Source organism: Mandrillus leucophaeus, unplaced genomic scaffold (genome assembly GCF_000951045.1).
Source record: "Mandrillus leucophaeus isolate KB7577 unplaced genomic scaffold, Mleu.le_1.0 Scaffold379, whole genome shotgun sequence".
Taxonomy (NCBI): domain Eukaryota; kingdom Metazoa; phylum Chordata; class Mammalia; order Primates; family Cercopithecidae; genus Mandrillus; species Mandrillus leucophaeus.
Genome location: NW_012104020.1, coordinates 1,334,313 through 1,348,451, shown reverse-complemented (window position 1 = coordinate 1,348,451; position 14,139 = coordinate 1,334,313). Strand labels below are relative to the sequence as shown.

General features: G+C 41.7%; 1 protein-coding gene across 1 annotated transcript in view; it reads right to left on the bottom strand.

The window, feature by feature from the left end:
• Positions 1 to 14,139, bottom strand: part of EFCAB5 (EF-hand calcium binding domain 5) — a 170,793-nt gene that overhangs the window by 10,778 nt on the left and 145,876 nt on the right. The window contains exons 20-23 of the mRNA XM_011990371.1: positions 11,671 to 11,774; positions 8,154 to 8,407; positions 6,672 to 6,958; positions 5,889 to 5,985 (exon numbers count right to left, since the gene is read on the bottom strand). Of these exons, the coding sequence (XP_011845761.1) occupies positions 5,889 to 5,985; positions 6,672 to 6,958; positions 8,154 to 8,407; positions 11,671 to 11,774 (742 nt within the window). The remainder of the gene's footprint in view (positions 1 to 5,888; positions 5,986 to 6,671; positions 6,959 to 8,153; positions 8,408 to 11,670; positions 11,775 to 14,139) is intronic.

The window sequence follows — 14,139 nt, the reverse complement described above, 5'->3', positions numbered from 1 at the left end:
GTAGAAATCAAGTGTGAGGACTGAATAAAAACATCTTCAAAAACGAAAGGTCTCAAAAAATTTACCACTTACACACTCTTTCTCAGAAAACTACCGGAGACATGTTACCTGAAAACAAGGGACTAGACCAAGAATGACGAAGAGAATGGCAAATTAAATTCCTACAATAGGGGCGAAGTGAATCTCAGGAAGGCAGCTGAGTAGCAGATCTGGGGGCAGGGGAAAGACTTTAGATAGAGAAAGAATTGAGGCCTGGGTATGGTGGCTCACGTCTGTAATCCCAGCACTTTGGGAGGCCGAGGCGGGAGAATCCCTTGAGGTCAGGAGTTCAAGACTAGCCTGGTAATATAGTGAGACCCCCACCTCTACAAAAATAAACAAAATTAGTTGGGCGTGATGGCACGCGCCTATAGTCCCAGCTACTTGGAAATCTGAGCCAGGAGGATTGCTTGAACCAGGGAGGTTGAGGCTGCAGTGAGCTGTGATTGTGGCACTGCACTCCAGCCTGGGTGATAGAGTGAGGCCCTGTCTCAAAACACAAAACAAAACAAAACAAAAACAGAGGAATTGAGATCTCTAGAAGAGATGGCTTTGGGAAAAGAAAATAAATTAGACCTAATAAATTACCTGATAGAACTATCTTATGGGAGAGACAAACGGAAGGGGTGGGAATTATCAAGAACTACAAATAAAACTAAGAAAGTTTAAAAATAAAAGACAGGCCGGGCGTGGTGGCTCAAGCCTGTAATCCCAGCACTTTGGGAGGCCGAGACGGGTGGATCACGAAGTCAGGAGATCGAGACCATCCTGGCTAACCCAGTGAAACCCCGTCTCTACTAAAAAATACAAAAAAAGCTAGCCGGGCGAGGTGGCAGGCGCCTGTAGTCCCAGCTACTTGGGAGGCTGAGGCAGGAGAATGGCATAAACCCAGGAGGCGGAGCTTGCAGTGAGCTGAGATCCGGCCACTGCACTCCAGCCTGGGTGACAGAGCGAGACTCCATCTCAAAAAAATAAAAATAAAAAATAAAATAAAATAAAAGACAATTATTTACTTCAGGAAAAACAAAAAAGATGAGGAATCAAAATATGCTACAATCCTCAGGTGTGTATAATATTTGCATAGGCAAAATCATGTAAACATTGCATCTTTATTTAACCCCAAATTATAAATACAACTATATTGGGAGGATGGGGTAAGAGAATAGTGGCATAACAGAACGAAATCTTCATTTTTAATCAGAGGAAATTGACTGATAAGGTTTAAAATTGATGAATCAAAAGATAGCAATATGTGCATAATAGAAATAGATGTGCAAATGCCAAGAAGAAAGAGTGAAAGGACAAAATACAGTTGCCTCTGGTGAGGGGGACTGAAGAGAATGAAAGAGAAGATATAGGCTAGTGACTCTTTTTAGGCTTTTAGTTCTATGTGACCTTTTCAAGTACTTTAATAAAAAAATTTAAAGCCGGCGCAGTGGCTCATGCCTGTAATCCCAACACTTTGGGAGGCTGAGGCAGGCAGATCATCTGAGCTCGGGAGTTTGAGATCAGTCCAACCAACATGGAGAAACCCTGTCTCTACTAAAAATACAAAATTAGCTGGGCATGGTGGCACATGCCTGTAATCCCAGCTACTTGGGAGGCTGAGGCAGGAGAATCGCTGGAACTCAGGAGGCAGAGGTTGTGGTGAGCCGAGATCGTGCCACTGCACTCCAGCCTGGGCCACAAGAGTGAAACTCCGTCTCAAAAAAAAAAAAAGTGTATATATATAAAATATATATATACATAAAATATCTATAAAATATATATATATATGCCTGTAATCCCAGCACTTTGGGAGCCGTGGTGGGTGCATCACCTGAGGTCAGGAGTTCGAGACCAGCCTGGCCAAGTGGTGCAACCCCGCCTCTACTAAAAATACAAAAATTAGCCAAGCGTGGTGGTGCACACCTATAGTCCCAGCTACTCAGGCAGGAGAATCTCTTGAACCTGGGAGGCAGAGATTGCAGTGAGCTGAGGTTGGGCCACTGCGCTCCAGCCTGAGTGACAGAGCAAGACTCCATCTCAAAAAAAAAAAAAATATATATATATATATACACACACACACACACACACATACACACACACACACACACACATATATATATATAATATTTATATCCTTTCAGGATAAAAGACAGTTTTAACAGCCACTAAAATTTTTAAAAAATGAGTATCAAATTAAATAGAAAACTGTTCTTATTAATTTCTACAGTCGGTGTCCACTATGTCACCCAGGCTGGAATGCAGTGCTATTCACAGGCACCATCATTGTGCACTACAGCCTTGAACTTCTGGCCCCAAACAATCCTTGTGCCTCAGCTTCCTAAGTAACTGGGACCACAGGTGCACGCCATCATGCTCTACTTCTCATCAAGTTCATTTTTAAAAGCCTTTAATCAGATATCAAAGTAGCAGTGATGTTAGCTACACATGTAGAACTGTGTTTAGTTATTCCTCTTAATAACTACTGCTAGAAAACTTCAAAATTTAAATCACAAGAAGTGATAAGAAACATAAAGCGAGTGGCTGGTTTGATTTTCTTTTTTCCTCTGAATAACTTGGAACTGAAAAGGCAAGGGGTTTGCATGCATGGGAAATCGAAGCATTTCAGGCCTGAGATCTTTACCCAGCACAGAGTGTTATACCCTTCTCCGTGCATGGTGTAAGTACTTGTCTAATATCATAACTCGTAACTAAAAGGGCTTTTTAAGGGGCTCTTGCCAGGACAAAGGAAATCTGTTCTCAAGCTGAACTGATATTTCCTCCTCCATGGCCTAAAATCTGTGAGCAACTTGTAAATAAATGGCGCACTCTTAGCTCTCTATTAAACCCAAGTCTAGCTGTGATGGCAAGTTTTTTCCTATAAGAGGGAGCCAACAGCAATTTCCATTCAAGATGACTAAGTGCAAAAGACAGCAGAGAACTGTAATTGAATCCAAAGCAATGTTAGCATACAGAAGGTTTAAATGAATAGGACAGAACTATGTTCCTGTCGTCTGGTTGTCCATTTTGGCTTGACCCATTTAAAAGAAAAAGGCACGTCCTCAAAGTTGCAGATTCAGTGCTGTTTCCTACTTGTTATTTCTGGATTGTCGGTAGAATCATTCTACCAAGGTTCCTGTCAGGTCCTTAGCTGTGCAGTGGGGATTAAGGAATGAGTCATGTTCCATTTTTGTAATGGAGTTGCAGGGAGCGTGGCACCTACGAGTGCCACTGCGGTGGCGGCAGTAGCAATTAGGGAAGGATCTTCCAGGGAAGGCGAATCTTGAAGATAAAGTTAATTAGGACTGTGAGTCCAGCAGTCCTCCCCTGCTGATGGGAAGGCACCTTCCTTCATTGTCACTCTTAGAGGATGATGGTGTCATTTTATTGCGGAAGCTAGTGGGTTTCTTTACAAATGGTGACAGCACTGAGCCTCTGGCTGCTTTGGCAGAGTTGGAGCTCTGGGAACCATGTAGGAGAAGTGGAGGGCCTGGGGCACTCCTGCTGAGACCAATGTCTGTGGACTTGTAAACACTTGGATTTAGAGGAGGAGGTACAGTCACTTGGCAGACACCCAGGTTCTAGACAGAAAAGTGATTCTGGTTATACTTGCGATAGGGGACAGCTCTTCTTGCCTCTGGGTCTAAGAACATTTCCAAGCAGGCAACATCTGTCTAAAACTCCTGGGAGGGGGACATGGAGCAGATATGGGGCATCCTGAATGACCAGATGAGACTGGCAGCAGAGGTCCAAAGTGGAGTGGGGAGAATAGGTCCTTGAGAAGGTGGTCAAGTCATGAATCTCCAGGTAGAAGAGACCAACTACTAGGAGTTATCTTAGGCAAAGTGACAGAGAATAGTAGGTTGTTGATGTACTAGTGCATACACAGCTGTCTGGGAGTGCTCACTGGAGTCACAGGGTCCCCCACAGGGAAGTATGTCAGCAGCACTCACCTGCAATGGCACAGTCTTGGGAGGCCAGGCCTGCTCAACAAAGCTACCCAATGTTACTTCACAGATGACTGGCTCAATCTAAAGGCAGGACACAGCTGCCTGGAGTTCCACCAGAATAAAAAAAACCCTCCTTTTTGTTGTTGTTGTTTTTGAGATGGGATCTCATTGTGTTGCCCAGGCTGGAGTGCAGTGGCATGATCACATTTCACAGCAGCCTCAACCTCCCGGGCTCAAGTCATCTCCCACCTCAGCCTCCTGAGTAGCTGGGATTACAGGCGTGCACCACCACACCCAGTTAGTTTTTGTATTTTTTTTTTTGTAGAGACAAGATTTTGCCATGTTGTCCAGGCTAGTCTCCAACTTCTGGGCTCAAGCAATCTGCCCACCTTGGCCTCCCAAAGTGTCAGGATTACAGGTGTGAGTCACTGTGCCCAGCCAAAAATACCCTTTTCTTTCTTTTCTTTTCTTTTTTAAAAAAATTATTATTATACTTTAAGTTCTAGGGCACAAGTGCACAACATGCAGGTTTGTTACATAGGTATACATGTGCCATGTTGGTTTGCTGCACCCACCAACTCGTCATTTACATTAGGAAATACCCTTTTCTTGAACTAGGATGAAGAGGGGGTAAGAGTTGGCAGCAGAAGCCCTAAGAAAGTATGGGCACATTACGAGCCGTAATTCCACCCTTTTGGTAAAGTAATAGTTTGGAAGGCGTGGTGGGTTAGGAGCTATGCTATATAGTCTAGCAGTCTCTGCCTGTCACAGGCTGAGCCTACAGGTATTATTGGTGACATTTCATTCTGGGTAGATTCGTGGAGTAGGGCCCTTACTTAAAGCTGCTAGGCCAGGTAAACTTCGAGCAGCAGATTGCCCTGCCTGAAGACTCCTCTCCTTCTGGCACGAATAGAAAGGCACCCCGAAGAATTCCTCTCCCTTCCCCTAAGCAAGAAGCTTAGCATTTCCTGATGTAACTGCATCTGAAGGAGAGAGCGTTGGTATCTGGGTGACCTACGAACTTTCTCGGGATTGCTGCGGAGACTGGTATAACCAAAGGCTTGGCGGCAGTGACTGGGGAGCCTATGGGCTATTTTCTGGCTGAGTCGGGCTCCGTTAACTGCAATTAGTATTTCTTCCATCAGAGGGCACTGTTGGAAAGCAGAAGGTGGTGGGAAGCGTTGGTGGTCAAGGCTGCTCAGGAATCAGCTAGGATAGTTCCCTGTGAATCCAGAAACCCTTCTGCGTTGGTCTAGAGCCTCCACACATAGTAGGAGAGCGGGAAGAGGAGCAAAGGGATAGATTTAGTGAGCAATTTCTACAGTGCCATTTTCCTAACTATGAATTATTTTTCATAAGTAACAAAGAAAAAAACAAACTTTAAATGAATTCCTCATCACAGCCTGAGACCTCTGAGAATACGGGTCAGCGGAGGACCTTGGGCCTCTGTTTGTATATTTACTTTCATATGCGGCCTGTTCCCTGTGGTCAAACAGCTAATCGTTTTCTCCAACCTGAGAGCCTCGCTGCTCTCCATTCTTGGTGATTCTCCTCCCTGAAAAAGTCTATTATTTTCTTTGGTTATTTGTTGAAGCTAAAGATAGCCTTTTTGCTTAACATTTCTATTCTCATTGCAGCCCCATTTGCATTTTTAAAAATAAATAATGCACATGTAGTTAATAAGTGGGAGATAGATGTGCTTTTGAATTCTCATATGTGTGGCATAGACAGTGACTTTGGGGAATGATGCAATAGATTATAGATAGTGTCCCTCCTCTTAGAAGACTTATAACTATTTTCTCCTAAAAACTGAATTTATGACCCACTTGCTTTATCCTAATAAAAATCTCTTAATCACAACTGTGTTTTATTGCTGTTGCTATAGATTTAGGCTGTAATTAAGTGAAAATTTACCTCTGATATATTCATCAATGAGCTGTACATTAACTTCCACATGCTTGGCAGTTGGATCAAAGACACAAATATTGTTGACTAAATATTTGTTAATATACTGTGAACAAACAACAAGAGAAAATTTATGGGATCACCAGCAAGCAGAAATACAGTGCCCAGTTCAACAACTTACATAATTCCATTTATATAGATTTTAAAATAGGCAAAACCAATCAATGGTGTTAGAAGGGAAGATGATGGTTACCCATGGCCAGGCACGGTGGCTCACGTCTGTAATCACAGCACTTTGGGAGACTGAGGTGGGAGGATAACCTGAGGTCAGGAGTTTGAGACCAGCCTGGCTAACATGGTGAAACCCAGTTTCAACTAAAAATATAGAAAATTAGCTGGGCCTGGTGGTGGGCACCTGTAATCCCAGCTACTCGGGAGGCTGAGGCAGGAAAATTGCTTGAACCCAGGAGGCAGAGGTTGCAGTAAGCCAAGATCGTGCCATTGCACTACAGCTTAGACAACAAGAATGAAACTCCGTTTCAAAAAAAAAAAAAGGTAATGGTTACCCTTGGGGTGGGTGGGGTGAAGGGATGATGAGGAAGGGTACAAAGGAGAGCTTCTGGGATTCTACAAATGTTCTATTTTTGATCTAGGTCTGGTTACGTGAACATGTTCCACTCAGTAAAAATTCTTGCATTTGTACCCTTACGATTTATGCAATTATGATTTGTACATTTAAATTTGTTTAGGTGATTCTTCAATTTAAAAGGTGCTTTAAAAAAAAAAACTCACAAATTTACACTTATCCCAACTTCCAAAGTCACTTGAAAATTCCAACTCTGGATGAAAGAACAAGATAACCGCCTTCAGGGTGTCACGCACTAGTTCCATGTTGGCTTTCAGCTCTATGGATTTGCTGTCTTGAGGATAATTTGGCTCTGTTAGAAGAGTATGGTCATAGAGCAACAGTGACACAAATTCCATGGAATTGAGTAGTTGTATGCTTTCCTGTAGCTCGAGCAGCATGATTCGGAAGAAGAGAATTCCTGCCCGCTGGACTTCCCCGACATTTTCAATCTCTGGAATAACAAAATGATAGCTCACCTTGCTGTTCAGTCTAATGTACATTGCTGTATATTACTTTTTCATAGGATTCTGAACATATTATAGTAAATTTTTTGTCAAGAAAAAGCAGACCATATCCTTTGGTTTTAAACAACCTTAGTTTCTCTAGCCATGAAATCAAAAGAAAGAAAGGAAATTACTCCCGGTGAAGCTCATAGAAGAGGCTTTGAGAAAAGGCAAAAACTTGGGTTTTAGAGTTAGACCCTGGTTGGAACACACGCTGTCCACCTTATTAGTCTATTGTCTCTCTGAATATCCTTTTCCTCTTCTGTGAGAATGGGCTTAATCCCTACTTCCTTGGTTAGCTGTGAGAGTTAGAGAAGATGATATATGTAAAAGTGCTTGGTTACAGGTGTTACACATAGTGAACACTCAGGAGACATGAATTTTCTCCTTTCTTCTTATCCCACTCTATGACATAGTTACAAATCTTTTGGCTTAATCCCACATAGTGTTACTCTTCTAATTCTATTCACTTCATTCTAGGAAGCCAAAGGTTTCCATGCCTTCTTCCTCCCTCCCTCTCTCCAAGCTGGCATTGCACTGAGAGTAGCCTAGTGGATATGGAATTACAAAAACTAAAGTCTTGTCTTGCCTCTCCCACCAGCTTGCTATTGGACCTTAGATAATCCACTTTACTTTTGCAGGCTTTGGCATCTTTATCTGTAAAACGAGATGTTCTGATTACTTAATGCTGTATAACATAGTGGGAAGAGCACCCAAACATAGGTTCAAATCCAGCCCTCACCATTTCTTAACTGTGTGATTGGGGGCAATTTGCTTACTTTCCTCACCTGTACATGGGGTATCACTATTCACCTCATAGGGTTATGGCAAGGATTAAATGAAATAATACCTGAAACACATAATGGGGGCATTTAATAAATGTTAGTTCTAGCTTGCCTTTATGAGCCCTTCCAGTTCTAAAACTATATGAATCTAACCAAGAGAATGTGATTCCAGGCTGTTTGCTTTAATTTGTAGACATTACTCATCAGCGCAAAACTGCATAAGGGAATTCCTTTTACCTGGAAAGGTCTGTATATTGTAACAATTCATTTTAGAAAGTGCATATTTCATTGCACTGCCTGTGATTTCCCCAAAACCTATTAAACTTGTGAATTTAGGCTGATGCCACACGAACAATACCTAAGACATATTTTTTCTCTGTCTCTCCAGATAACTCGCCAAGGATTTCATAGCAGGCCACTTGGACCACTTTCATCATTTTCTGCAGATCTTTATATTCTTGATACAACAACATCCTATTTCGGCCGATGTTAAAATCGAGGACTCCCAGAGCCTCTCCTGTTCTCTCACGAAGTGGAACTACTATGTGGGTTTCTCCACAGGCAGAGGCCAGAACGACTTCTGAACTGTCAGTACATTTAAAGAGGAAATCTCTGAAATCAAAACCAAATAAGCACAAAGATATTAAACTTCTGCCTGTTCACATCATTCCACCCAAACATATTGAATTACTCTCTTGTGCCTACCTCACTTCCACCATGCCAGCCCTTCTTGCTGTTTCATCTGCCTGGAACATTCTAGCCCTTGATTTCACGTGGCTGTCTGTCTGCTCACTCTTGTCTCTGCTCAAACATCCCCTCGGCAGAGAAGGCTTCCCTGACCACCCAATCTCAGGTAGCAAGCAGCGCCCAAGCCACTCTCCATCATGATACTCTGCTTCGTTGTCTTTACTTATCTGAAGGTGTTCATGTTTTGTTTACTTATTGTCCATTATGCTTTGGTGGAGTGCCAGCAGAAATGATGAGCGTGTTAGGTCGGGTTCCCTAGAAGCAGAGCCTGAGACAGGGATCCTTATGCAAGTGATTTATTGAGCGAGTGTTTACTGGAGAAACCTGTGAGGGACTGAAGGAAGCAGGATAGGCAAGGGGAAGAAGCTAAGTAAGAATGTAATTTCACATGAAGTCTAGCCTCGGCCTGATCCCAAGGGGAGCTCTGACAGGTCAATTGTACCAAAGAATCTGTTCCACCTTGAGACAAAGGGAGGGGTCTTTTGTATCCTAGCACTGGTCAGTCATTGGCTCTAAGCTGCCCTGGGTGTGTGTGAGCAGTTTGGGCTGGGGGAGTGTTTACACATCTCTTAGGTACCTCCTGGTGAAGAGCTCCAATCGCTCAAGGGCACTCCTCCAGAGAAAGTTACGGTGTGAGCCGTTACTTGTAGCCGTGCCTACAGAAGCTGGTAAAAAGGCATTTTGGGAATCTGGGTAGAGCATCTATAGCATCTGCCTCCGTGAGAGACTTGAGATTTTTCATGGAAATATAGTGGCTGCTTCTTTCTCTTGGTGAGGCACAGACACACCTCTTTTTCTTTCTTTTCCTTTTCCCCATCTACATTAATTCTGATATGCCATTTCTTTAGGGTATTTGTAAAAAATTGGTACTTTGCATCCTCAAAAAGCACATTTATAGTTTCTATATCAATCCTACAGTAACAGGTAAGATGATGTCCTTCTGCTCTTCCCACCCCTTTTGCTGCTGCTGAGCCACCACTTTCTGTTGTGTCTTGATGATTGCCATAGTAGTAATGCATCATACTAAGCTTTCCAGGCATAACAATAGAGCCCATTGGTCAACTGACTTCCTCTAAAGACATCTGTTCTAAGTTACACACAAGAATCCAGGGTTATGCATGTTCCCACTCATAGGTGGGGATTGAACAATGAGAACACGTGGACACAGGGTGGGGAACATCACACACCGGGGCCTGTTGGGGGGGGGAGGGGCCTCAGGAGATATACCTAATGTAAATGATGAGTTAATGGGTGCAGCACACCAACATGGCATGTGTATACATATGTAACAAATCTGCACGTTATGCACAAGTACCCTAGAACTTAAAGTATAATTTTAAAAATACATAATAAAAAATGAAAAAAAAAAAAAAGAATCCAGGGCTATGAGTCTGGGTATTACAAGGACTTCTGTAAAGCTCTTGACCAGCACAAGGAATAGCTATGTGGAAAAGAGCTTGAGAGTGAATGAACATTCTGGCATGAGGCCAAGCTAAAACTTAATTGCCATATGTAATTAAATGTTGAATTAGCCTACTAGTCTGGGATGACTGGGTTACTGCCTACTCAACGACACCGACCCCCTAAGAAGCAGTCATTCCCTTTTGCAATAGGTGTGTTCTCAGTTAAGATCTGTTTACATTTGTACACATTTTAGTAGTGTTCCTTGCATTTGACAAGTGAGAGTCATTCTAAGTAATTGAGAACCAAGTACTTATTAAACACAACATGCTCTGCCTTCTCTCCAACTCTGTCCCTGCACATCTTCTTTAAATAAAAAAGACACATTCACAGCCTTACTAACATTCATAGATGAGCTCTGATGAGTGATGTGAATATATTATTCATAATTATGGTGGGTTTTTTGTTGAATTCCATATTTACAAGGAAATTCATTGAAAATAAAACACTTTCATGCTTTAAAACTTGCAATTTTAAAATAAAATGCCAATGAAATCTGTTTTAAAAAGGACTTAGGAAGGCTGGGCACCATAAAAAAAATTAAATGAGCTGGGCTTGGCAAATACATGTAGTCCCAGCTATTTGGGAAGCAGAGGCAGGAAGTTAGCTTGAGTCCAGGAGTTTGAGACTGGCATGAGCTATGATCATAGCACTGCACTCCCACCTGGGTGATACAGCGAGACCCCATCTCTCAAGAAAAAAGGACTTGGGAAAAAAAGAGCCAATATGTCCCATGCAGACAACATTCTGCTGAAATTTTTCTTTAAAAGCCAATCAGAATAAAATTCAGTGTGATCATTAGAGAAATGCACATCAAAACCCCAATGAGATATCATCTCATACCAGTCAGAATGGTGATTTTAAATCAAGAAACTAGAGATGCTGGTGAGACTGTGGAAAAATAGGAACGCTTTTACACTGCTGGTGGGAATGTAAATTAGTTTAACCATTGTGGAAGACAGTGTGGTGATTCCTCAAAGGCCTAGAACCAGACATATCGTTTGACCCAGCAATCTCATTACTGGGTATATACCCAAAAGAATATAAATCATTATATTATAAAGATACATGCACACATATGTTCATTGCAGCACTAATCACAGTAGCAAAGACATGGAATCAACCCAAATGCTCATCAATGATAGAATGGATAAAGAAAATGTGGTATACACACACCATGGAATACTATGCAGCTATAAAGAGGAATGAGATCATATCCTTTTCAGGGGTATGGATGGAGCTGGAAGTCATTATCTTCAGCAAACTAACACAGGAACAGAAAACCAAACACCACATGTTCTCACTTATAAGTGGGAGCTGAACAGTGAGAACACATGGACACAGGGAAGGGAACACACTGGGGCCTGTCAAGGGGGCAAGGGCAGGGAGAGCATTAGGAAAAAATAGCTAATGCATGCGGGGCTTAATACCTAGGTGATGGGTTGATAGGTGTAGCAAACCACCATGGCACAAGTTTACCTATGTAGCAAACCTGCACATCCTGCACATGTATCCCGGAACTTAAAAATAAATTAAATTAAATTGAAAAGAAAGAAAGAATACAAGTCAGTGTGTATGGGCCAGAGCCAGAAGCTGTGTCTTTCAGGTCTACTACTGTACCAGAAGGCTGTGTTCTGGCAGCCAAACAAAACAGACATGTCTCGTACCTGAAGATGCATGACTTCCTGTGGATGGTAGGAGGATTTTTGTGGATTTCTGTTAGACCCAGCTGCCCTGTAACCATCATGTTGCGTAAAACATAGTCTGAATCCTTGAAAAGAGGAAGACATTTCATTAGAGAGGAGTAAGTAGACCTCATATTCCCATTAAAGCTCTTGGGGACAGATAAATAGAAAAAAAAAGGAAAGCTTAGATGACCTCTGGCTTTAAGGACAGTGTCATTTTACTTAGTACTATTAAAGAACAGGATAATTGTTGTTTTTTTTTTTTTTTCCGAGATGAGTTTCACTCTTGTTGCCCAGGCTGGAGTACAATAGCACGATCTTGGCTCACCGCAATCTCCGCCTCCCGGGTTCAAGCAATTCTCCTGCCTCAGCCGCCCAAGTAGCTGGGATTACAGGCATGCGCCATCATACCAAGCTAATTTTGTATTTTTGGTAGAGACAGGGTTTCACTATGTTGGCCAGGCTGGTCTTGAACTCCTGACCTCATGTGATCCGCCCTCTTTGGCCTCCCAAAGTGCTGGGATTACAAGCGTGAGCCACCCCGCCCGACCCCGGCTAATTTTTTGTTTGTTTGTTTGTATCTTTAGTAGAGACAGAGTTTAACCATGTTGGCCAGGCTGGTCTCGAACTCCTGACTTCAGGTGATCCACCCGCCTCGACCTCCCAAAGTGCTGGAATTATAGGTGTGAGCCACCGCGCCCGGCCGATTTACTTTCTTCACTTCGCTATTGGGACGACACTCTCTCCTGGTTCTCCTTCTACCTCACTAAACAATCCTCATTCTCTTTGCTTCTTTATTTCCCTTACTTCTAAGAAGTTTTCAAACTATAGGTCAACACACAACTTACATGTGGGTTGTGAAAATATTTTAATGAGTTTTGATCAATATTTTTTTCACAGAAACTATTTATGAAAGTATATTAACATATTCTGTAAATACAGTAACTGTAGGAAACACAAATTCAATTAAGAGATGTAAAGAGAGGTTTTTATGAATCATTCCTTTGAAAAAATAATTCTTGGAGCATGCCTGTAGTCTTAGCTACTCCAGAGGCTGAGGCAGGAGGATCGCTTGAGTCTAGGAGTTCAAAGTCACAGTGAGCTCCGATCATGTCACTGCACTTCAGCCTGGGCAACAGAATGAGACCTGGTCTCTAAAAAAATAAAAATAAAGATAACTAATTATTGGAATAAAGAAGAAATATGACAAGAGGATCCATAGAGGCTGCATGCTAAATGGTGCTTGGAAGAGGAACCGCTGCTTTGTAATGTGAAATTTTCTCTTGCCTCTATACTCCATTACCTCAAGGGTTCTTCCAAACTCTTTAGAAGGGAAATGTTGTCAACATTATCCTTGGAAAACTGTTAAGATTATCCCATATTGACGACTGGGCTTCTAGCTTCTTTCCAAATTTATTTCTTTCATGGTTTGTTACTTAATGTTACATACTAGACTGAAAAAATATATATATATTGAAATCTCACCCTGTGTATCTAGGTTTAAATGTTTAGCCAAAACTTTCCTGTTTTTCCCTCCAAAATTGTATAAATTGACCACTCCTGCTGTTAGATCAGAAGCATAATACAGAAAATAAGCGGCTTAAAATAATATGCCTGAAACTAAGTTTATTTTTTATTTGATTTTAGTCAGACCAAAAACTGTAAATTCAGCGAGCCCCTCAGCAATTATTCAGTAGTGAGAAAAGCACTCCTAGTTAAAATTTCCTAGGAAACCTTTTGGGAAAAGGCTGCAATTATATTTCCCCCTCCTTTTCTTTCTTCTGGTTCTGGCTTGTTATTTTTTTCCCCTTTCGTCTCCAATATCTATCCATGCTCACCTTTCCCATTGCAAATTGTTTATCTCCTTTGCTTTAATATTTATCCTCTTTTCCTTTTTTCTTGTTTGACAAACACTTTTTTTTTTTTGTAAAAAACAAGGAATGAAATAAAAGAGAGAATATCCGAAAATATAACATGTAGGGAAAGTAGGTATTCTTTTGTGAAATTTCTGTTTCATGTGTGTGCCCGCATGTTCATGTAAGGAGTCAGGATGGAAAATGTTTTTCATACTGTGGGTCACAGTCAGTACAATTTTTTGAGCCACAGTGATTCCAAACACTTGGAGCACCTCAGGGCTCAGTCCTGAGACTTTTTTTTTTTTTCTTTTCTCACGCATTCCTTTGGTCATCCCTTCCAGTCTCATGGTTTTGTGTTTTGTTTTGTGTATTGTGGTAAAACATACATAGCATATTTCTCATTTTAACCATCTGTTTAAGTGTACAATTCAGCGGCATTGAATACCTTGACAATGTTATGTAACCCAGTCTCATGGCTTTAAATGCCGTTTATTCATTAGCCTGGATTTCTACCCAAACACCGAGGGCTTATACCCGACTGCCTATTCAATATCTCCTCTAAGATGTCTAACAGATATTTCAAATTGTAGTTAAA